Source organism: Felis catus, chromosome E2, assembly GCF_018350175.1.
Source record: "Felis catus isolate Fca126 chromosome E2, F.catus_Fca126_mat1.0, whole genome shotgun sequence".
Classification (NCBI taxonomy): Eukaryota; Metazoa; Chordata; class Mammalia; order Carnivora; family Felidae; genus Felis; species Felis catus.
In genome coordinates, this window is record NC_058382.1 from 42,514,804 (window position 1) to 42,539,284 (window position 24,481).

General features: G+C 54.2%; 1 protein-coding gene across 5 annotated transcripts; it reads right to left on the reverse strand.

Moving 5' to 3' along the window:
* Positions 1–113: 113 nt before the first annotated feature.
* Positions 114–24,402, reverse strand: CDH16 (cadherin 16). Of its 5 annotated transcripts, XR_002150051.3 has the most exons (19): positions 21,916–24,402; positions 20,881–20,938; positions 20,533–20,616; positions 19,741–19,896; positions 19,532–19,670; positions 18,979–19,137; positions 18,021–18,217; positions 17,269–17,391; positions 16,905–17,055; positions 16,461–16,688; positions 16,305–16,381; positions 16,042–16,230; positions 15,699–15,940; positions 15,015–15,148; positions 14,042–14,284; positions 13,786–13,893; positions 13,354–13,470; positions 2,143–2,293; positions 114–1,808 (listed from the first exon to the last, which is right to left on the reverse strand). XR_002150051.3 is itself a non-coding variant. In XM_019819850.3 (18 exons), the coding sequence occupies exons 2-18, from the start codon at positions 20,923–20,925 to the stop codon at positions 2,274–2,276; spliced, it is 2,412 nt and encodes an 803-aa protein (XP_019675409.2). In that variant the 5' UTR covers positions 20,926–20,938; positions 21,916–24,402; the 3' UTR covers positions 114–2,273. The 5 variants fall into 5 exon arrangements, 4 of the variants coding, with proteins under 4 accessions (XP_019675409.2, XP_019675410.2, XP_003998158.2 ...); XM_019819850.3 differs by having other exon boundaries at positions 114–2,293; XM_003998109.4 differs by lacking the exons at positions 114–1,808; positions 2,143–2,293 and adding an exon at positions 12,183–12,531.
* Between the last annotated feature and the right edge of the window lie 79 nt (positions 24,403–24,481).

The window sequence follows — 24,481 nt, forward strand, 5'->3', positions numbered from 1 at the left end:
GAGAAGTAGGTGGTGCTGAAAACAAGCTAGATATACTTAACATATGTGTTCCAATACCCCATCATTTCGGAACACGATAAAAATACAAGGGAAAAAATACAAGGGAAACAGAATTAAATTTTAAAAATTGAGTTCTTTGGGCTCTTTCCAGGGGGAGGAAGTAAATTTATGCTATTTCTTTCATCTTTATAGATTTTTTGTTTTTATTTTACTTGTTGCTACTCAATGCCCTAAAGTAGTTCCTGTCCTGCTGATTGTAGAATGAGTGAAGAAGGATTGGGGGGAGGGACAGATGGGTGGATGATTAAGGGAGCAGCAGATAAGAGGAACCAGCAAAACAGAGGTCAGAGGAGTAGCAGGAAAACTGTGAGTGGTGGTGTAAAAGTGAGGAGAGGGGTCAGGAGCTCTGTTACCAGAAAAACTGCGGGTGTGGATAGATGGAAATGAACAAGTGATTTTAAAGGCATTGCTAAGGAGAGGAATTCTCATTTGGGACTCAGGGCACAGGATGGACCTGGCTGCGAGGTGGAGATGATGGGTTGGCTCTGTGACAAGAGGCTGGCTGAGTTGCTGGGATGACCCTTCCTCTGAGACAAAGGTGTGCAGCAGGTAGGGGGATAGGGGAACATCATCAAGCCAACATGTCCTTGCCTTTTGGGAGGGGAGAGTATCCACGGGTGGTTCATTTGGCGTTTCCAGGGCTTTGCTAACTCCAAAATGGGCTTTGGCATGGAGGCATGGAGTGGCTGGGCCTTTCTGAGCTCTGCCTTTTGGCTCACTCGATCCTAAGGATGATGGGAACTCCAATGGGGAGCCCTCGGCTTGGCTGGCACCTCCAGCGCAGGCCCTTTGCTGTGGGATTCTGCCGAGAAGCCATGTGAGACAGGAAGCTGCCTCTAGATGTCGCCATCTGGCCATGTTGGTGCCGGCCGCAGCTGGAGTGGGAAGATCATATTCCATGAGGCCCTGAGGCACTGCCCTGCCAGAGCAGGGGCTCCCTGGGACTGCAGCCTGGGACAACTTTCAGGGAGCCTCATCAGACCCCAGACATCCTTGGGGCTGGAATGAATGTGGGGTGGGAGAAGGACCCTGTCCTGTAATCACTCAGCCCTGCTTTGTGGGAAGAGGGCTGCTGGGGACCTAAGACAGCCAGAGCCAGGTGGTGAGCTTTACGTGGGGAGGAAGTAGCTGCTACCTTTTCCAGTCTGCCCCATTGTGGATGTTCCCCTCTGTGGACTGCCCCTCACTTCTGAATGCTTCCCACCTCCTCTTCCTGCTTCCTGCAGCCAGTCCCCTCAGCCACCCTCCCAGCAGCTCGGGGGGTCTACTTTCTCTTGCCCAGCCCCAAGAATGGTCCAAACCACCTTTACCCTCCCACCCATACACAGCAGCTGCCCCTCCAGTCAACTCCACCCAGCACAAGGCAGCCAGAGTGATCTGGGTCAGACCCAAATATTATGTATCACTCATCTGCTCCATACCTTCCAGGCTATCCCTCACCCTTGGGAGAAAGCTCAGCATCTTCCCCCTCCTGCCTCCTTGGACTCCTCCCCAGGTGTGCAGATACCATAGTCATGCAGGGAGAAAGGAGAGAAGAGAAAGAGGTCTTTCCTCCATAACCTGAGGTCACGTCTTCCAAGAGTCAGGCTGCTCCCTGGTCACTCCTGGCAGGGAGCCTGGAACCCTCCACCTCTTGCTCCTTGTGGCAGTTTTAAGGATGACCACAGATTCTTGGCTGCTCCTCCCACCGAGCTGTAGGGTCTAATTCTCCTCCTCTTGAATCTGGGCTGAACTTAGCAACTGTGACCCTGGGGATTGACATTAGTGTGCAGCAGTCTTGATAACTGGTAAGTCTGAGAGATGGTTGTGATGGTTAATCATATGTGCTAACCTGACTGGGCTAAGGGATGCCTAGAAAACTGGTAAAACATTATTTCTGAGTGTGCTGTGAGGATGTTTTCAGAAGAGATTAAATCAGTAGACTGAGTAAAGGAGTGGGTGGGCATCAGACAGTCCACCCAGGGCTGGAATGGAGCAAAAAGGACAGAAACATGCTGTCCGTTGAGCTGGGACATCCATCTTCTGCCCTTAGACGTCTGGTGCTCCCCGTTCTCGGGTCTGTGGACTCTGACTGGGACTTACACCATTGGCTCCTCTCGTTCTTAGGCCTTCAGCTTTGGACTGGAACCACGCCACTGGCTTTCCTGGGTCTCCAGCTTGCAGAGAGCAGAGTGTTGGACTTCTCAGCCTCCATAACCACATGAACCAGTCCCTCACAATAAATCTGGCAACCCTATGAAGCAAGTATTTTTTTTAATGTTTATTCATTTTTGAGAGAGACAGACAGACGTACAGACAGAGCATGAGCAGGGGAAGGGGAGAGAGAGAGAGGGAGACACAGAACTCAAAGGAGGCTCCAGGCTCTGTGCTGTCAGCACAGAGCCCGACGGGGGGCTTGAACTCACTAACTGAGATCACCACCCAAGCTGAAGCTGGACGCTTAACTGACTAAGCCACCCAGATGCCCCGAAGCAAATATTATGAACCCATTTTACAGATGGTGAAACTGAGCCTGGAAAAGAAAAACGATATGCTCAAGGTCACAAAACTAGTAAATGTGGAGCTGAGTTTCGAGCCCTGGTATCTGACTTCAAAACTTCCTCTTAGCTTTCATGTGATTGTCTAAGCAATCACGCAATTCTGTTGAATACCTATTCATCTGATAAAAAACAAACAAAACAAAACCAAAAAACCAAACAAAAATATGCTCTACCCATTTCCTTAAAGCCTGGCAGGAAGGAGTGAGCTGTTGGTCCGTGGAAGCATTCTAGCAGAAGCCAGAGGAGTATTTGGCAAGATGTGGATTGGATGGACTGTGGAGAGTCCCATCCTGAGGCTGGACCCTCTGCTTCTGCCTGGAGTGGGGCTGTGTGCATGCAACACAAGACGGCCTCTGTGTATGGCCTTTACTTGTATCCCTGGTCAGCCTGGCCTGTGGGGGTTGGGAGGGCAAGAGCAGGTGGAAGCGGGGGGTGGGGGAGGGAGGGAAGGGGTTGCTTGTCTCGAGCAGGCAGGAGGGACTAGCAGATCACAGCCTGCCTTGCTTTCCTGCCCTGGTGGCCCTGGACTGGTCTCTGCCCCCCCCCCACCCCACCCCTGCCCTGGGCTTGGAACCTCTGGCTTGGGGGAGAGCCCAGAACTATTCACCCACACTGTGAAGCCTGCTCTCCCGCCCAGCACCTGTCAGAATTTATCAGAGAGAGAAAGAGAGGGAGAGGGTCAGCCAACTGCATAAGGGGGGTTGAACAAAAATGGCCGTGGCACTGGTGTTGGTTAAGAAAGAGAAACTGAATACTGCTGACATGTCCTTCCTCAACATACTGGACAAAGACATTCTGGTGCATCCATCTGGTGGACTTTAAGTGACAGTTTAAAAAGCAGTCTTTATTATTAGACAGGAAATTGCTAAATGTAAATACTGTAAGTGGGGGTGGGATGGGAAACCACATTATGAAACAGAATGTACAGTGTGACCCCAAGTGAAAATCCTTTCCCCCAGCCCTCACACATGCCCCCTCCACCAGCTCCCTCGTGACTTAGCCCACGGGCCAGGGGCTGGAGGAGGGGAGTATGACTATATTGGGAAGGGGATGAGATCACCGAGAGGCTGGCTGATTTAGAACCGGCTAACTTTTTCCACCCATGTGGCTCTCAGAGGTTTCTGCACTGGCTCATAAACCTTAGTGCCAGCCTGCAGGGTGGAGGGGAGCCATGTTCCCCTCCACAGGGGTGAAGAAGGTGGCTGCAGCTGTAGAGGGCACAGGTGCTGGGCTAAAGTTGAAATAAAATGACAGAGTAGGTCTGGGAGTACCCAGGGCCCTGGGGGGACCTTCCAAGAGCTTTGCTCCCAGCAGATCTGAGTGTTCCAATGACTCCCTGGAGAACTTTGTGGGCAGAACGTGCATTTTGTGGGTGCAGGAATATCCCAGAAGTGGCCACCTTGTGGCAAGCTGAGCTGGGTTCCCCTGGGCCCAGCTGTAACACCCTGTTATGTTTTGAGATTCCTATTTGGCAGCCTGGCCCCCTTGCTGAGAGGACTCCCCACCCCCCTCATCCCACCCACACCCCCCACACCCCCCTCATTCTCCCACCTCCCTACTCCCCACCCACACACCTGGTTCCTGGCCAAACCCTGGGAAAACCCTGGTGGGAGTACCTGTGAAGGAAGAGGCCTGGGCTGGGAAAGCAACTTGTTCCAATTCCAGCTCAGCAACTAACTGAGTCAAGTTCAACTACCACTCTTGACCTCAGTGCCCATCAGACTCCCTCAAACCTGTGCTCCAGCCTCACAGAAATGTCACAGTATGCCACAGCATGTCCCAGTCCTCTGAGATTTTGCCCAGGCAGTTGTCCCAGCCCGGCTACCCTTCCCTACTTCAGCTCCATTTGTCAGCTCCCACGCCCTGAGCTGGGTCAGGCGCCATCTCTCCCTAAGTCAGCGTCCATCACACTGGCTGGTCCATATCCATCGAGGCTGACCCTGAGGGCAGGGGCTGGCTCCAGGGAAAATGCTAGGACATGTGGATGAGGGAAGGGGAGGGCCCCTGGAAGGCTTGAGGAGTCAGGGGAGGACCAACTGTGAACCCAGTACTGTCCTGTGCTGGGGCCTCGAGCAGGACCTTGGGAGCCTCAGACCCCTCACACTGCACAGCAAACAGTGAAAGAACATTGTTTGAGGTACCCTGACCTGGACTTTGTAGGCGAGGAGCAGGAGCTGGACAGAACCAGAATGAACCAGACGGTCCCCTCCTTAGCCTGAGCCCTGGGCAGCAGGGCTGGGAATGGAATTCTCCAGTTGGATGGAGTTTTTCCTGGAAAATCCCCACAAGCCCTTCCAGAAACGTGCTTTTGTGCCTGACTCTGACTCCTTCAGAATGGTGGGTAAGAGGCCTTTTGGCAGCTGGGGTATGCAGACAAGCCCCTTGTCTTCTCTGGACCCCAAGGCTTGCACTCTGGGACAGCAGAAATGGAGGTTCACACATATATTGATCACATCTGTCAGCTTCACAGAGTTCTCTCAACTACCCTGAGAGGCAAGGATTAAGATCCCTATCATTTGAGCAGGAAGCTGATGCTTGGAGATGCCAAGTGGCTTGCCCAAAGTCACACAGCTGAGTCAGGAATCGAGTGAAGCCCACCTATCGAGGGTCGGCCTGAGGATGGCTCCAGTTCCCACATCCTGTTCAGGATTCCTGAAAGGGCAGGGTGAACCTGCAGGCCAAGGATGTCACTTCCAGCTCAGTCCACTTGACCAAGCCTGGCCTGGCTCTTTGCCTGCCACTCTCAGAATAACCCTGGTGGTTCTGGGCATGGATTGCTGGCCATCACCTGGGACCTATTTCTGTCCTTCGGGTAACAAGGAAGTCTCACCTTGTGCAGTAACCACTGGGAGCAAGGGTGGAACATGTGACCCCCCAACCCTAGCTGACCTTGCTGCCCTGCTGGGAAATGACACCAGAAGGGAAGGGGGAAACCTGGCTCAGCCACTCTCCCTGTGTCTCCCTTCCCAGTCACTTCCCAGAATCTGGCTTTCTACCCCATCCCTTCTCCCCCTCTTCTTGGCAAACCCCATTTTCATGCCCCCGCCCCTGCCCTGCCACCACACACTATTACCAGGAAGCCAAGAGTATCTTCATTTCTCCTCATGACCCATTGCCAAACCTTATGCACCTGAACAGCCAGAAAATTCTTCCTCACATCTAACTGTGAAAACAAGCTCATTTCTGTAGGTTTAATCCAGAGGCTTCTAGAATCCAGGTGCAGGAGCCATATGGGGATCCAGCATTTAGAACTTGACTTTCAAAATCTGGAGCCCTGAAATCCTATGGGGCAGGGATTGATGGTATTGGAGATGACATAAGCTATACCCCAGACATTCAGAAAGGTCGAGTGCAATCTCAGGGATCCGGGATGCATAGATGGTACCCCAGTAGAGTCAGAGGGGCTCCTTTCTGCTGCAACCAGGTGTGTGTGTGGCCAGGGCAGGGTGAGTATTGTTACCTGAACTCAGCAACATAAGATATATGCATTAAAAAAAAAAAAAAAAGACCAGAAGGAAACCAGATAAAAATGTTACTGTAACAACAAAAACAAGAATGACTGTAACTGTCATGACACTAATAAATAATAGTAGCTATTGCCATTTTTCGAGGGCCAGTGATGTGCCAGCCCCTGCACTAAGTAAGGGCTTTGCTTGTATTATCTCAGTTAATCCCCACAATGTGCTTTTCTCTTCGCAGTGGTAGCCAGCAGCCTGTGGGTGAGCTCTGTAAATGAGGTTGGTTTTTGCCTGGTCTGCAGCTTCCCTGGAGGCAGCCGGACAAGCCCTCAGCCCAATACACAGGGGACGCTGTGCTCTCCTGACAGGCAGTGCTGAGTGTCAGAGGGCGTGGCTAGCCCCCTAGGGGATGCCTTCCAGGAGCCAGCCGGGCCCACAGAGCTGACTTTGGGCCCCCACTTGGCCCTACTCCTGTAGGCGTTGGGGCTTGAAATAGTGGCCGTTTGAGAGCTGACAATCAAAGGGCAGCTAAAAAAAGTCCCCTCAGTCTGGGCTCTGTCGCACACGGCTCTTAAGGCCTATTTTGGGGGAGAGGGTGCCGACGTGCCAATGGAAAATCCATGAGGCGGGAGTCTCCAAGGTGGGGGACCTATGCACCTCCCTCTCCCCATCCTGGCGGCCCACCAGAGCATACGTGCGTGCACATGTGCACACACACACACACACACACACACATTTGCAGCCCTTAGCCCGGATTCCTAACAACTGGACTTTGTCATTCTTACAACATCCCAGAAAAGGGATGAGGAAACCGAATCTCAGAGAGGGGAAGCAGCTTGCACAAGGTCACACAGCCTAGAAGTGGGCAGGACACAGTACTCACAGTATTGTGCTCACAGGACTGTGCTCTTCTCATAGAGGCAGCCTCCACCTACAGCCTCACCAGGGAAACCAACACATTGTCTTCAGGGGCATCAGAGGCTTCAAGGTTGTGTCTTATGGTTGGGACTGGGTAAGAAGCTGAGGACGACCTGTGGGTCTTGATGACCACATGGGAGGAAGTCCCACTGGAAGTCCCAGTTCTGATGGGACTTGCCTGGCCGTCAGAGAGGCAGCTGGTGCGGGGCCCTGTCCCAAATGAGCCCATCCCCCGAAACGTATTCATGTGACCATCCCAATGCCCCCCTGCCCAGGTCCCCAAAGCCTGACAGTCCCTGCCAAGTTTCCAGAGAATGTGTCAGATAAGGGGCTGGTGCTCATGACTCCCTCCCACCCAGCCACTATCTCTGACCCTGTGGCCACCACTAAGTAGGTAAGAATAGCAACTGAGACTGGGCATGCACACAGGGACAGAACGGCAACGTCTTCAGGGAGGTACCAGGCCCCCAGTCCTATCAGTTCTGGCCCCATCCAGCTCCTGCATCGTCCTGGGCCCGAAGTCCCACAACATCTTATGAGACAGCATCAGACCTTGTCCTCTGTCTCTGCTGCCTCAGTGGATGCAATCTGGAAGGCAGCACGCTACCTTGTGGATGCCTGCCCTGAACCCTTCCCTCCACTGAGGAGTTGTGTGACCTAGAGCTGGACACTTGTCTCTCTCTGGGTCCATAAGCAGAAGGCGGCATAGCAGCACCCCTGGAACATGGGAAACATCCAGCAAGGCCTCTCCTGGGGCTACGGCTACTCTACTCATTGTCCTGGTAACCACAGGCTGGCCATCAAATACCCCATGAACTTTGACCCTTTGACTTCCTGATGAGCGGGGATGTGGATGGGGTAAAGTTGTGGGAGTGCCTGGGATATGATCACAAGGTGGTGGGGGGGGGCATGTTGTGACTGAGTCCCCTCTCTGAGTCTCCCTGTGACACTCCTGTGGGTGTGCTCCACTGTGTAGCATGAGTGTGCGAGGGTGGCTGCAACACTCAGAGAAAAGAGGCTGTTGTCATAGAACCCAGGGTGAGCGTCACCGTGACATCCAGAGTGGTGAGATGTAGGGAGCTTTGTGTCCAAGTTCCTGAGTCACTGTGACACCTGGGGGTAATCAGCCCTCCCCCACCCCCAACCACCATCATGTCAGTGGCCCCTACATCTCCCACAGCCTGACTCACTGCATAGCTCAGACCTGGACCCAGGCCCTCCCCCAGCCTCCTCACCTCTGCTCCCAGCCTCTTTCCCCTCCTCATCTTCCCCTCAACACTAGCCCTGCCAGGTAGGCCCCCACAACCCTAGAAACCCTTTGGGCCCTCCCACATCTCATTAGAAACATGCTATTCCAGGGCGCCTGGGTGGGTCAGTTGGTTGAGCGTTTGACTTCAGATCAGGTCATGATCTCACAGTTCGTGAGTTTGAGCCCCGCGTCGGGCTCTGTGTGGACAGCTCGGAGTCTGGAGCCTGCTTCGGATTCTATGTATCCCTTCTCTCTCTGCCCCTCCCCAGCTTGCACTCTGTCTCTCCCTTTCTCAAAAATAAATAAACATTAAAAAATTTCTTTTTTTTTTTTAAAGAAGAAGAAACATGCTATCCGCAGCAGCAGGACCTCTGGAAATGAAATCAGAGGAAGAACTGCCCTGGGGTGCAAGCTAGAGTGCTGGGGTGGGTACAGGTAGGTGTGGGTGGGGTGGGAGTCTCAGAGGTCCCCACACTCTTTTTTTGTGAGGGCCAGACCAGTCTCTGGGCCTCTCCCTTCAAGAGCCTTAATCTCTGGGGCTGGAAAAAGTTTAAAAATATCCTCATGTTTACATTCTTTCCAAGCCCGCCTCCCAATCCTCAGTGCTGGGTCCCTTTGATCTGGCCCTGTGCCTCTGGAAGGGGCCTGGGAGAGGGGGAGAATGAGTTCCCCACCGGGGCAGGCCCTGTGACTCCCTGAAGCTCTAGACCAGTCTGAACCCTATAAGACCTCTCAACATCCCCTAGAGACAGCTTTAGAGCTGGCAGGGAGCCAACGGTTGAAGGGGGGTGTCTTGCCCAGGGTCACCCAGCAGGGCCATGTCGGGGCCAGAGTTGGGGCTCCCCTTCATATTCCTTTCCTTTTTTTCTTTTTTTAATGTTTATTTTGTTTTTGAGAGAGAGAGAATAAGGGAGGGAGGGACAGAGAGAGAGTGAGACACAGAATCTGAAGTAGGCTCCAAGCTGTCAGCACAGAGCCTTACATGGGCTCGAACCCACGAACCATGAGATCAGAACCTGAGCTGAAGTCAGACGCTTAACCGACTGAGCCACCCAGGTGCCCCTCATATTCCCTTCCTAAACCTTGGCCCTCATAGGGCCCCTGGGGAATGTGAGAGTACAGGCTGTAGGCATCTGTAGTAGGTACCCCACCCCCCACAGTCTGTGGGCCAAGGAAAGCCACATGTACTGAACTCCTGCTGTGTGCCCAGAACTGTGTTAAACACATTTTCTGGTGATTATCTCATGTTGTCCTCTCAGTAACTCCATTTTTGTGAAGCCCGTCTTATTAACAAGGAAACCAAGACTCAGAGAGATGAAGCGACTCATGTGGGAACACACAGCAAAGATGGGGCAGAGCCTGGATCATATGTTCGACCCATACTGAGCCACAGGTTTTCCCTCACCTTGTCTTAGCAGCTAGGCCCTGCCTGCAGAATGAGGCCCACCTCCCTAGTGTAATCTCTACTGACACTCACTGACCCATGGCCAAGCCCACAGACCAGTGCCAGCTCTCTGTTTCTCTCCCTCTGTGACCCAAGAGAAGCCACACCCCCTCTCTGACACTTGCTTTCCTCTAAGCAAGGAAATAGGCTGGGGATCATGGAGAGGCTTATGTCCCCAGATTCTAGGGGAAACAGAGCCTGCATCCCTGGGGATTATGGACCTTATGGTCAGCCCCAAAACTGACACAGTCAGAGGGTGCCTGGGGCCTGGAAGCCAAAGACAAAATCCCTCAAACTGGGGCAGGTGCCTTAATTCACTTCGGTGTCCTGTCATTCACTCTTCCCTTGTTGGTACCCCACCAACCCGCTTACCAACCCATCCACCCATTTACCCATCTACAATCCGCCGACCTGCTCACCCATTCACTCCGCCAATCATCCGCCCGCCCACCTATCCACCTATCTCTCCATCCAGAATTAAGGACCTGAGAGCAGGGTGATTCCAGGGTTCCAGCTCAGGTGCTACATCCCACTGACTGGATGAATTTGGGAAGGTTTCTTTACCTTTTTGTGATTCACTTTCTCAACTTTACAAAAAGGAACTGGCCCAGATGATCTCCAATGCCCTTCTCAGGGATTTCGTGGGAGCAGAGGCCCGCTGAAGGCTGTGGACACTTCAGGAGAGGTAACTTGAACCTCTGCCAGATAGTCCCACCTTGCACTCTGCTTCCAAGACTCTCAGCTGCAGCCCCGAACCTCTCTGACCTTCAAGAAACTCCACTAGCATGGGACGTCTGGGTGGCTCAGTCTGTTAAGCATCTGACTTCACCTAAGGTCACGATCTCACAGTTTGTAGTTTGAGCCCCATGTTGGGCTCTGTGCTGACAGCTCAGAGCCTAGAGCCTGCTTTGGATTCTGTGTTTCCCTCTCTCTCTGCCCTTCCCCTTCTTGCACTGTGTCTCTTTCAAAAATAAATAAATAAATAAATAAATAAACAAACAAACTTTTTTTAAAAAAAGAAGAAGCTCCACTGGCAAATGGGGCCAATAATCCTGCCCTTTCAGGTTGGTGGGAAGATAAGATGCCACCTTCAAAGAGCTTTGCACCTTGGAGACTTCTAAGTGGGTGCAGGAGGAGTAGAGGATCCTGGGAGAGGAGCAGGAAGCTCTGCTTGGACCGAGTTGGCAGAGCCTCATGTTGGGGAGTGTGTGTGTGTGTGTGTGTGTGTGTGTGTGTGTGTGTACGTGTGCACGCCCTGGGCGGAGAATGGCTGGGACCAGCCTCAGAGTTCATCCCTGGGCTGGGGATCCTCCCTGAGTCAGGCTCTAGAGGCCAGCCAGGATGCCCATCCCATCTCTCTTGGCTGCGCTTGGCCCCCATCCCACAGAATCTGCCAGGAGTGGAGAGATTATCTCCTAAAAATAGGGACTGGGCCTCACAGAGGTTGTTTTTCTCCCTTCCCCGTGATCTACCATCATCAGCTAAGGGTGCCTGGGACAGCAAGTCCCACCCTAGTTCCCCAGAGACTGTTGGGATGGGTGTATAGGAGATCAGCATGTGTCTGGGGCCAGTCAAGGGTCAGGGATTGGAGGTCGGCCTCAGCAGGGCACCAGGGCCAAGGCTTAATCTTGGGCAAGGGGAAAGGGTTCATTTGGGGTGGGGGGAACTCCAGGGTGAGCCATGGGGGTTCCCAGTGCTGCCCCTTCTCTGACTTTCTGCAGAGCCCCTCATGTACTCACCAGCCTGTATATGAAATCCAAAGGTGCTCTGGGGCCTACACTGGGGCAGAGGGACCCATTCCCAAGCTTACCTCTCTCGTTCCAGCCACATTAGGCCCTCATGATTTCTTTTCAGCCCTATTTAGGCCCCACTTAAGACTGTGGGACCTCTGTCCACTCATGTGTAGGTGAAGGTGACTCACACAGATACAGGAGTGTGCTCACACAGGAGCACAGGACATGGACTCACTGATGCCCTCCCCTAGCAAATATGATGTCCCAGAAAACACAGAATACACTTTCAAGGACATCCTCCTCAACCGTCACCTAGTCAGAGTTGACCCAGCAAGGGGCTGCAGCCATGGTCTCCAAATGCCCATAGAAATAACCCACCTTGGGGTGTCTGGGTGGCTCAGTCAGTTAAACATCTGACTCTTGATTTCAGCTCAGGTCATGATCTCACGGTTCATGGGTTCGAGGCCCCCACGGGGGTCTGTGCTGACAGCATGGCGTCTGCTTGGGATTCTCCCTCTCTCTGCCCCGCCCCCATGCACGTGTGCATCACCCCCAAATAAATATTTTTAAAAAAGAAATGACCCACTTTGCTCCAACCTCAAGTTTTCACCAAAAACCAATATGATGTCCCCATGTTCCTCCTCAAAGGGGACCCCAGGCTTGTCCCTCAAACCCCTAGACCCTTTCTGTGCAGCAGGAGATGGGAAAAGACTCAAGGTACATGGGTACCTTGGACATGGGTAATGCACACACGCACATGACAGACACAGGCACAGCAGCCCCTTAGAACACATGCCCTGCTCTCTGAGGCTTTATTATTGGACAAATGTGCCACCATTTGGAGCACTCCCATGGGCAGCCCATAAAGTCAGTGGTCAGGCTCTACAGACTTGTGTGGTGATGTTGCCTCCACTCTAGGGCAGTGAAGGGGCTTTTACACTGTCCTAGCCCCCGGTGATCAGCAGTCCTGGGCCCCTCCCAGTGGACTCAGATGGAAAGGCCAAGTTCCCAACTGGGTCTGGCTGGACCATTCAAACCACCGCCTTCAGGGGCACGCTGTCCACTGGCTGATCTAGGTCCTTCTTCCTTGCCAGGCTCAAGTGAGTGAAGATGAGGATAAGGAAGATGCCTGAGGGGCCCAAGAGGGATGGATCAGCTCTCAGAAGGGGCCATGGGACTTGTCCACCACCAAAAACTGCCTGCTTTGGTATTGGTTTAATAAGGAAGCAAGGTTTCCTAGACAGCATCCCCAGGTCTAGACTGGGTTTGGCTGTCGTCCTGGTGCCGGAAGAAGCCTGACTGCTTGGCCTGCAGCTGCCACAGAACACCCCCACCTCCAAAGTCCCCTCCTCTGGGGAACAGTTTGGGTGGGAGTCATACGGGAGCCAGTGAGTTGTTCCCATGGATCTCTGAGAGACAGGCACATGGTCGCATTGTGGTAGAATTGACAAAAAAAAAAAAAAAAAAAAAACCCAAAACCAAACAACAACAACAACAAAAACAGCCAGGAAAAAAATCTATAGGGATAAAAAAAAAATCAAGGGGATAGAGAGGGAGGCTTGGACTAAAGGGAATAGGCTGGAAAGACCTGGGCTCTGTCATATTCTGGCTGTGTAACCTCTGACAAGTCACTTAACCTCTCTGAGCCTCAGTGACCTCAAATGGAAAATAGGGAGATGCCAGGGTCTACCTCACAGGGTTGTGGGGAGAATTCAGTGTGACAATCCTATATTGCACAGCCAACGTATAATAATATAATAGTAAATGCTGTTATCAGCGATGACGGTGATGATGACTGTGATGGCAGGAAACAGGAGCATAATGACTAGGACAGTTGTGGGGTTCCCTCTCCAGTCCTGGGGGGCATCAGGGGACAGGGCACTGTGCATCTGGAGGCTGTGACTCCAACCATCCATCACCCTCCCCCACTCAAGAGCTCAGCATCCATTACCTATTGCCATCAAGGTGCCCACGAGGATGCCCACGGCTGACAGCTTCGTGGGCATGCCCTTCATGCGGCCCACCTTTCGCATGCACTGTCCCTCTACGTTGCAGCGACACACGATCACTAGGGGACAGGGGGCAGGGGACGAAGGTAAAGGCGGTGGGGGAGGGTTCTCCAGCTGCTTGGCAGCCCCAGTGCAGCCGGCACACATACGTATTTTGTGCACACATACGTATTTGTGTTGGGGGGGGGGGCGGTGAGCATGCTCCTCTATGTGTGTGTCTGTGTGCACGAGCATCCGTGCGCCTGATCACAGATGTGCAGGCATGCACAGGTATTTGCAGTCCGTGTGAACCAACATTCATGTGTACCCAGCCCCTCCCCCTGCATCAAAATGGTTTCCTCAGGAACTGCAGGCACACGGAGCCCTGGCCTTACCTCGGATCGGGAGCTGCCACATCCGGGCATTGTGGCTGACAACTATGGGTACTACGTGCTCACGTGGCTCCACCCAATGCAGGGCCAGAGTGAGGTAGGCATGGGAACCTGTTGGGACCATAAGCAGTGACCAGAGTCAGTAGCCTGAATAGGCCCTAAGCCCAGCCCCACCCTCACAGTGGAAGGGCATCTCACTTCCAAGTGCCACACCACTTCCTGCCTTAGCCACAGTCTCCCCCGCTGCCCCACCACACACCGTTGAGAGCCTGGAGGTGCCAATCCCGCTGCACTGTCGGGTTGGGACCAAGGGCAAAGCTGTAGGGACCATGTCCACCAGCCATATCAGGGTCCTCGCTGGGTCCACTGATAACCACACCATGGTCCTGGCGGGGTGTGCAGAGGTGTCGGGTGGGCACGTGGTTCAGAGTTGGGGCCCGGGAAGAAGGGGCCTTCAGAAAGTGGATCACGAGGGTTGCAGAGGCGCTCAGTGTCGGCTCATCTGCAGAGGAGGCAGTGCTGAGCTAGCCCCAGGCCCATTGATCTCACCCTGCTGAGTCTTGGCTTCACCTCCCCTACTCTACCCCTCCTGTCCATCCCCATCAGCATCCCCACGCCTGTCTCCTCCTCACAGTGCACCTTGCCCCCTCCACTATCCAAACAGCTGTCAGACCTTCCTGTGCTTTTCTGGATGCCAGGCATCCCCTCACCTCCTCCCAAGCCCCCAACCACCAGTTTCATGGCCCAACCGTGTGGAGATGCCCTGACTGTAGGGGAGTTCAGCTCTGTTGGGTCTGTCATATACCACAGGACAGTCCAGCCCAGACCCGAGACCTGCTGCCCTAACATACCTACCCCTGGGCCAGCTTTTCATCCTGTCAAAGTGGCATTCAGAGTTCTGGCTCACCTGCCATAGACACAGCCCCTGGCACTCCTTCCGCTTGCACAGGCCCCCAGCCTCTGCTCCTAACCTATATCTGAAGCCAACACCTGAGAGGCCCTCTAGGGCTAAGGGGCAGTGTTGGAGGACTGTAAGTATCTGAGGGAGGAGGGTGGTCTGAAAGGGCAGGCATCTCAGAGACTGACATTGGCCCCAGCCCTCACTCCTCTTTCCTGCCTGGGCAGAGTAGATGCCAGTAAGGAGCCTGGGAAGAAAGCTCAGTCCTGCCCATCTATCTCTCTGCCTGAGGCTTACTCTCCCTCCCAGAGGCCCCACCACTGCCTGGCCGTACCTTCATACTGGGCCTCCACGAGCACTGTGTACATGTCCCCAGGCTGGGCACCTTGTAGGGGCCGCGCAGTGTGCACCTCCCCAGAGACCTCCTTGATGCAGAGCCAGCCCTCTGAGTCATTGACCAGGGAGAACCTAAGGCCCAGAGAAGATGGGGGGCAGGGAGGCACTGAAACCATATATGGGGTCTTACTCAGGGACCCCCAGGGCCATGTGACCTGCTCAAGTTCCACATCATCTCTGTGACTCACTGCTAGGCAGCAGTGCCCAAGGTGCCTAGTCTCCCTCCCCAGCTTCAGGGGCTTGTTGAGGGACAAGGCTTAAATCATGGATACTGTGGGCATTACTATCAGAGCCTGGGGGGCCTGACTCAACACCACTAGTCCTGGGTCACCCCAAAAAGGAACAGGATGGGGCCAGGGAACATCCTCATCTGTGCTGCGGTCTGGGTGGGGCATGGGGGAGGGCCCAGTTCAAGATAGCATGGGGAGGTGTCCTCTGAGCACCTAACACTCCTCTCCATGGCCTGTCCAGCTCATCCAGCTCTGACCCAACCTCAGGAGTCACAACCTTGGCATTAGCCATGGTTTGAGAAATATTCCAGGCCACAGATAATGTGAGTCCCCTCTGAGGCCCTGGGGGTCATCCCCTGGGAGCAGGGGAGGTCCAGCCCAGTAAGGCTCACCTGAGGGGACTGCTCATGCGGTCTGAGGGTTGGATGGTCAGCAGGAGGGAGCCAGCTGGGGTGCTGACTGGAACACTGGCCTCGTAGCTCTCCTGGTCCAACTTGGGGGGTGGCACCACCCTTTCCACAAGAACCGTCACTGTGGCTGTGGCTCCAGGGCCTGGGCCTGGCCCTACCAACTCTGCCACGCTCCGAACCACTACCACCAACTTGTGGCTTGAAGCTGCCTCATAGCTGAGGTTCTAGAACCAATGCAGCTGGGTCACTATTTGGGCCAGGGCATGGCACACTTGTGCATGCATATGAGTATACGCGTAAACCTTCCCACCCCCCAGCCCCTTACCTTGAGGAGTCGAAGTTGGACATGACTGGAGTCTGGTTCCCAATCCAGGCCGAAGGTCCCCTCCACGTCCTCCACCTCAATGGCAAAGTCCATGAGGCGGAAGGCAGGCTCAAGGTCAGCATCAGTGGCTGTGAGTGTGGCCACCAGAGTCCCAGGCTCTGCATCCTCAGGGAGGCTTATAGGCTCAATCTGGAGAGATTGTGGAGGGGCTGTGAGCCCCTCATCAGTGCCTTCCCAAGGTCTTCTCCCCTGTTCCTGCTTACCTGGGAATTGGTGAACTCGGGGGCATGGTCATTGATGTCTGTGATTGTGACAGTGACCTCACATGTGCTGCTGAGGCCTGAGGCAGGAGAGGACATGTTGGAGAGACCAGGATAGAAATAGAGGGAGAGAACATGGGTCACCATCAGGGCACTTACCACCCTCTGCTCCTCCTAGGTCAGCAGCCATCACCTGAAGCAAGATGCTCTGGCCAGCCTGGAGGGGGGCGTCCCCGACTGTCACACTGCCTGAGGTGGAGTCCAGTTTGAAGGCTCTTCCCTCTGCTCCCTCCTCAGGCTCAGAGCTCAGCAGCCGATACACAATGTAGGAATTTGGGGAACCAGGGGCATCCAGGTCCTCTGCCAACAGTCTAGTCACCTCAGTGCCTGTAAAGACAGTACCCACCTGGGTGGGACCACAGGCCAATCTGCAGGCCTCACTTTGCCCACTCCTCTTTTGGGCTGGACTGAACCTGAACTTATGGAAGGGTAGGGACATTGATATAGGGGCCTGAGGTTGGTCCCATCCCAGAGAAGAGCAAGATGGGATGGTTCACAAGGACTTCAACCCTCCCGCATCCCCTGACAAGGCCCATAGCCCACCTGGAGGGCTGAGCTCAGGAATGCTGATTGGGGAACCATGTAGGGGGCAGACAGGTGCATTGTCATTCTCATCCATCACTACCACATGCAGCTCCAGAGGTTCTGTGTAGTCCTCACCACGGGTATTCTGAGCCTGCACCTGGAGCAGGTACTGAGGTGGACAGTGGGGGTCTTCAGATGAAGGCCAAGGGCAGTTCCAGCCTGGCCTCAGTCTGGGTCCCTTCCGGCGGCCAGCTCCAGCTCTTCTGGGTGCTCTTCCACTGCCTCAGTGCCTGTGGGGGATGTGACACCCCCAGAAGCCAACTGGACAGTGACCAGGCACCCCTCAGCCTGCCCTCCTGGCTTCCCCCTCACCTCACCTCACCTCAGCCTGGGATTCTCGGTCCAGCTCCTTGGTCACGTAGAGTGTCCCCTCTGCATCCACATCAAAGGGTCCAGGGGGCTGGCTCTCCAGATGATAATGTACATCTCCCCCACTCCAGTGTACCTGGGAGGGGTCACAGAATAAGGGCACCCCAGGATGAGGGGCAGGAACAGCCCACATCAGCTCTTATGTCTCAACTGTGCCTGGGTAGGGAGCCTGGGCCCCTGCTCCTGTGTGACGTCAGGTAAGCTGCTATCCTCCCTGGAGTCCAGGTAGGGTCTTTTTGTTTGGGACACTCGTTGTTGTAGCAAGTCCAGGGTGGCCTTGCCCTGGTCCGAGCCCAGACCCTGCCCAAAATGCCTGAATGACCAGGTTGTTATTCTGTGCCCTCTCAGGCTGGGCCAGACCCGGGGCATTCCTCGAGAAGGTCTGAGACATTCCAAGCCCGGGTGACAATCCCCATGGCAGCAGAGGATGGCAGCTGTTCCCCCTAAGGAACCTAGGGCAAGCTCAGGTCAGGGCCCAGAGCCACGCTTGCCAGAGGATAGCAGGTGAGGGGCTGTGGGCCTGGTTCTGGGGCCTTGGATGCCCTACTCCATGATGGGAACTGATGGGGACAGTCGAGGGAAGAACATAGGTAGGAGGGGAGCAGGGGTCAAGCTGGGCCTCAGACCCACCCCCCAAATCTCAAGACTGAGGCCCAGATGTACCATCCATGGGGCTACTTCAGCCACTGACAGGCACTTACTCACCTGGGCAATGCGGTGTGGGTATGGAACTTGCAGATTCTCTGCCAGGTGGACAGGATCTAGGGGCACCCAGGTGTTCTCTACCACAGAGACATCTACGGTGGCTGTGGCCTGGTGGCCCGAAGCCTGGTCACCCATGTCCTTGACCTGTACCAATAGCTGGTAGGGCCCTTCCATATCCTGGTCTAGGCTGGTGCTTCCTAGAAGGGTCAGGATGGTCAGCTGAGCAGGAGTCCAGGACATCCTTCTCAGTGAGTTACCAAACACAAAGCCAAGCATATGGCAGGTGTCCAGGATACTTTCTTGGCCCAAGGGTAAGACTTTTAACACCATAGTGAGCACTCAAACAGGACTTGAAAAATTGCAAAGCCATTTCCATATCTATCCACACAATGAATAGTTGATGGACTGGATGACTAGGTTGGGGGTAGGGACACATGAGTGGTTGGGTAGTGATTAGATGACCAGTTAGATGCATGGATGGTTGACCAAGTAAGTGCATGGGAATTTGGGTGTGTGGATGGGTTAATCTGCATAGATGTTTGAATAGATGGACTACATGTGTAACAGTTGGGTGGTAGATGGGTGAATGGGTGACTGGCTGGGCAGATATATGGTTAGCTTTTCTTTCCCTACCATGTGCCTCTGGTCTGAATTCCCAGGTTCAGGTCTCCCTTACAATCAGTCCAAAGGTCTCCCAGCAACATCCTGGGCTACAACCCCTCAGGTTTCTCCTAGCCTTGTCCCTTAGACTCCGGTGTCCAGGGTATAGGGCTGAGGTACTCCATTCACACCATTTTTTCTCTCCATGCACAAGGTTCAAGCCTTGTGCTTTGCTCTTCTCCACCCAGAATACTCTTTCTTCATCTCTAGCTCCAACCCATCCTACTGTTACGGCTCACATGCTGCCTTCCCCAGCTTTCTCTGACCTCTCTCCTCCTCACACCCAGCTTAGGCTCACCCTCAGGACTGAGGGCCAGAGCCCCCAGCCGAGGCTCCAGCTGGAACATGTCTGGGGAAGGCCGGGCTGGAGCCTGGTTCAGGATGTAGAATCGGAGATCTGAGTTGGCCGTGCCTGGCTCATCCTCGTCCAAAGCCTCAAGGAAGAGGAAGGGGATGCCTGGTGTGTGTGGAGAGGACAAACCATGAAAGGAGAAGGGGTTGGGGAGGGTTTCCCAAGCCTCCCCTATCTCTCCCTGGTACTTCCTTTCATATCCATCATCATATCAGGACTCTGGATTGGAGCCACAGCTTTTCACCCCACTTTTCAGGTGAACAGAGGCCAAGACTGGATGGGGCCAGAGGACTCTAAGGAGGGTGGGGGGAGAAGGTTGGGACAGAAATAGGAGGGGGGTGCCTTGGATCCTGGCTTATGCTTATGCTTATGCTGGGTGTCTTATGCTATGCTTATGCTGTGCTTATGCTGGGTGTCTGGCCACCTCTTTACTCTCTCATCATTGCCCATATCATTGCCCACATGACCTTGTTGTTAGCCCGTTGCCCTGGGCACTCACCAGGCCTGGTGCCCTGGCTCAGCTGAACTCTGTAGATGGACTGAGAGAAGTGGGGCACCTGGTCATTCTCATCCTTCACATGCACAAGCACGGGCTGTGGGCCCCACAAGACATGTCCGTCCTCAGTCTCCAGGGTGACCTGGCAGGGAAGGATAGTCAGTGCCCCGCCCTGCCTTCACTGTTCTCCTCTACATCTGGCCCAGCCATACCTGTAGCCGGTACTCCGCTTGCTCCTCGCGATCCAGGACCCTGGTCACCAGCAAGAAGCCAGACCCTGCATCCACAGCAAAGGGGCCCTCGGCTGTCATGTCCGGGTTTCCTGACAGCACCATCTTACCTTCAGTCTCCTCAGGGGGCAGTGGTAGCTGTTGGGGAGAACAGAGAGGTAAAGGCAGTGGGAGCCAGGCCTGGGGGGTGCCCCTCCACCCAATGACCCCATTATATATGTGGGGAGACTGAAGCTCAGAGAGGGCTAGCGCTTGCCTGAGGTCAAACAGCCATGAAGTCATAGGACTGAGATTCAAAGCCGGAGCTCTTTCCCCTGTACCTGATGCACCCCAATACTCCCTGCCTTCCTTTCTAAATTTTGAAACCCCACCACCAATTGTTTATTTTTCTTTTTTTTTAGAAATTTATTTTTATTTTTTTAAGAGACAGAGAGGGAGAGGAGGAGAGGTGCAGAGAGAGAGAAGAGACACAGAATCCGAAGCAGGCTCCAGGCTCTGACCTGTCAGCACAGAGCCTGATGTGGGGCTTGAACTCGTGAACTGTGAGATCATGACCTGAGCTGAAGTCGGTCGCTCAACCGAGCCACCCAAGCGCCCCAACCAATTATTTATTTTTCAACTTAAAACTCTACTTTCTTCTGGAATTGAAATTTTGTTACTCACTCACTATAGCACATATTCTTGGGGAAGCAGGATTAAAAGAAAGAGATAAAATGCTGGAGGTAGGGGAAGCAGGACTTGGGGGTGGATAACCCACCCAGCTTTCAGGCTTACCTTGATCAGGTACAAAGGGAAATTTCCACCATAGTTTTCTGGGACTTCCACATACAGTTCTGCAGGCTGGGCCTCTGGGAGAACCTGGGGGAGGATTCTCACCTTGTCTCACAGGCAGCTGACAAGGAAGGGGAATTTCTGCCCCTTCCATAGGCCTGGCCATACCTTAACCCATCCACCCTCTGGTCTTTGACCTCCTGATCCCACAGCAGGCCTATAGCCAGCTCTGAACGCCCTCCCACAACTAGTCTCTTCCATGGTCAGTGCAACTAGTCCAGGTGGAGTGGGGGACAATGGTGCCAACACCCAGGGCCAGGATCTGAAGGAGTCGAGCAGGGTCCAGCTCACCTGGGCAACAGAGAGGTAAAGCAGCCACAGCCAGGCAGGGACCATGGTCAGGATGGGCCTGAAGGACACGGCAGTGAGGGTACACCCAGGATCAGTAGGCACGGGGTCCCTCCCATTACTCTCCTCCTAGAGAGTATCCCTCCTCTCATCACCACTCAGCCCAAGCCATGGCTTCCTCAAGCCCCACAGGTGCAACTTTCCCTTCTTCAGCTGGACCTCCTGCTACCTGTCACTATGGGGCAGTCAGCCAGGTCTCCTCCTGTCTCCTGTCCTTCTATACTCCCAGAGATGCCCCTCCCCATCCCACCCACTTGGACATTGCTCTCCACCCACTCTCATCCTTGTCCCCTGCCTCAGCCCATTCCACACAAATAGCCAGTGGGACCTCACGACAGACTGTGCTCCACTTTCTCCTCTTGGAGGGGCCTGTGGCTCCCCACTGCCTGCAGGGTAGCATCCAGCTCCTTGACCAGGCCCACCTAGGCCCCTAGGCCCAGCCATCCTGCCTCTTGGTTCTTGGCCCCACAAGGATCTCCATGGGAGTTTCACCTCCAGACCTTTGTCTCCTTCCCAACATAGCCTCCCCAGCCTGTATGTAGATCCCAAAGTGCAATTGCCCAGCAGCCCTGAATATCCCAAAAACTTGAATCTGGAAAGGCCCTGAGGACTCTAAGGGTCACTTCCTGCAGTCACCTCATGTTGCAGGTAAAGCCTCAAAGGCAAGACCTGACCAAGGTCACAGAGGACTTGACCACAGGACAATCCCTCCTGGAACAGAGGTTCAGGGTCTTGAGGCCTGTTTTTCTACACACTGCCATCCTTCAGACACAGAGTCCCCTCGGGACAGGAGTCCTGCCCTCATCTTGGCATTTTCAGCACTCAGCTTGGAGCTGAGTATGCAGAGCATGGACAACCACTCCAACTTCTCCTGGGAATTCTTCCCCGAACAGGGGCTGGACAGGGCAGTGTTTGTCCTTCCCCTACCACCAACCCCCAGCCTCAGCCCTGCTCACCCCTCCACTCCAGGGACCTCACCCTCTGGTGCCTCAGGCGGGCTCCCTTGGTCCAGCCGCCAGGCGAGAGGACTCCTTCTCCAGGGAGCACTAGCCAGGCCGGGATGGGTGGGGTAGGGCAGGGCGGACACTTGAGCAGGTAGGCGGTCCAGCCAGGCTTGCTCAGGAGTGGAAAACACCACTGGCCCACAGCAGCAGACCCGGCCCTGCCCAGCCCCCAAAGTTACTCATTGACTTTAGAAAGCTGGGGGCTGCTCAGCATCCATGACTGCCAGCCCCAGGAGGTGGGGAGATCATTGGCCTGGCACTTCTCCCATTCCTACACAGCCCAATGGGCATTTCTTGGCCCTTTGGGCTTGGACATTACTTCTTTTTCTGTGGTTTCAGACTTGATCCCACCTCTCCTCCATGTACCAGCATCTGCAGCTCTATCTTGGCCCACTCTGTTCCTTTCGTAGGGAATGTCCTTCCCTCCCTTCATCTGTCTGGTGAACATCTACTCAGGCTTCAGTACTCAGCTATTTCTTTCTCCAGGAAACCTTCCCTGGGATCCCACGCTTGTTCAGGATTCTCTTCTGGGAATAATCTCTACCCCATGTAATGTGCTACCTCTATCAGAGCAGAGAAGACACCAGACTGCCATTGTCTCTTCTATCAGACTGGGAGCCCTCCAGGGCAAGTCTCAGGGATGCAGTAATGACCTTGCCCTTGCTTGGCCCTGGCAGCTCCTGACTGGATCAAAAACAAGGAGGTTGCACACGAAGGATAAATGAACATGACCTGAACTGGGTATTTGGGGCTTTAGACCACCCACCACTGGGACCAATGGGTGGAGCAATCAGCAGCCTTTGAGATCCCCTGAGGCTCCCTAAGGGTTCACACTAGCTGCTGACACTGACAGGGCTGGGAAAATGGACTGTCTCGTGCCTCTGAGAAGGAAGAGAAGATTGAGCCAGCTCAGGTGACCTTGAGGGAATTGCAGGGATTGCAAGAGGCCCCTCCCCCCATGAGGGCAGCCAAGTGGAGCCAGGAAAAGTTTCTGGGGCCTGGGAGTCCACAAGGAGGATGTGTGGGAAGGGTCAGGGATACCATCTCCAGTCCTTCCTTGTTCTCAGAGTTTCCCATGGTCTTCCCTGAGTCCTTCCCACTGCATATCTGGAGGATGGGCAGAAACTCCTCACCTGCCTCCAGCCTTGTCTGCCACAAGCCAAGTGTAACTCAGGCACCCCAGGCACCACAGCCCGAAGCAGTGCACTGTGGGGTGGCTGAAGGGGTTTCATGTATGTTAAGCTCCTACTATGCACCTGGCATTGCTCTGAGCGCATACCTTCACTATTACCCTAACTCCCTTCTGAAGGGGCATTGTTCCCATGTCACTTACTGGGGCACAGAGATGCTGAGTGGGTTGCTCAGGGTCACAAAGCTAATAAGTAGCAGAGCCAGGAAGGCCTGGATTTTTCTTCAGGCCTCAGGACCTTCACTTGCTTTGAGAAAACCATGCCTTCCACATGCCTCTAAGTATGTTGCAGGCTGGGAGTGGGGAGCGGCAAAGCTCTGTGCACTTAACATTGCCCTGGGGAGCACGTGCGTCAGCCAAGATGGGTTCTGCACACTGCAGGTTGTGCACGTTGAACAACTGCCAATGAACAACTCACACCTTCTGCCAATGAACAACTGCAGTGTTCTAACCAGGTTGCAAGAGCACCTAGGAGTCTGTGGAATAAATAAATTGAACTAACGCAGGAATTGTATGGACCCTTGACCAAGCCTCGCCCTAGGCTGCCTTTGGGCTCTGGAGACCAGCAGACTAGTATACCAGTCCCCACTCAGCCACTTCTACCTGTGTGACCTCAGGCAACCGCTGCAGTTCCCCATCTATAATTGCCAAATGGAGATACTCATTCCTGAAACAATGTAGGTAAAGTCCCAGCAGTCACCTGTGCCTGGTGTGGGTGGTGGGGAGACAGGCACACTGCCAGCTATCAGCGAACAGGCACACGTTCCCACACCAATGCAAGGCCTCTCATTCCGGGCAGGGAGGGTTCCAGGGAGCTGTTCCTGCCAACACCACATTAGCCAGTGCTAAGCTTGGGATGCTCTGGCCTGGCCCCTCCCAGAGGAGAGAAGAGTGAGGCCCTCCCTTTCTCAGTATCCCAGCCTCAGACACTAGCCTCCTTCTTTCCCAGCCAGGGAGTCTCAGAAGTCTTCCACAGCTACCCCACTTAAGCAACTTTCCAGCCACTCTCAGCAGGGAGCAGGACGGAGACACCAGCCCAGGACCCAGCCAGACCCAGGGCTCTTGTTTGCCCATGAGACCTGGGGCAGGGCATGGTACCTCAGACAGCCTCAGTTTCCCTGACCCACAGTGGAGAGATTGAACCTTTAATCAGCTGGGCATTGCTAGGCCCCAGTGCAAGAGAAAAATCTGGATAACAAGCTGGGAGGGGCTATTATCTCCTCCTGCTGCTTGGATCCCCAACCAGGCCACAACCACACCTGTCCCTCTGATTCAGCTGAATATATCAGAGCTCAAATATTAGGATAATCAAGGCCACACACCAGGGAAGGGCAGCGAGGCCCTATCCCTT

What these genes read in the sequence shown, in the direction of transcription:
- CDH16 (XM_003998109.4), bottom strand. Translation starts at nt 20,925, where the DNA reads ATGGTCCCTGCCTGGCTGTGGCTGCTTTACCTCTCTGTTGCCCAG. An exon ending in CCGAGTTCACCAATTCCCAG is followed by an intron (nt 16,231 to 16,304) that starts GTAAGCAGGAAC and finishes CAATCTCTCCAG; the next exon opens with ATTGAGCCTATAAGCCTCCC. An exon ending in GCACCTCCAGGCTCTCAACG is followed by an intron (nt 13,894 to 14,041) that starts GTGTGTGGTGGG and finishes TGGTCCCAACAG; the next exon opens with GTTCCCATGCCTACCTCACT.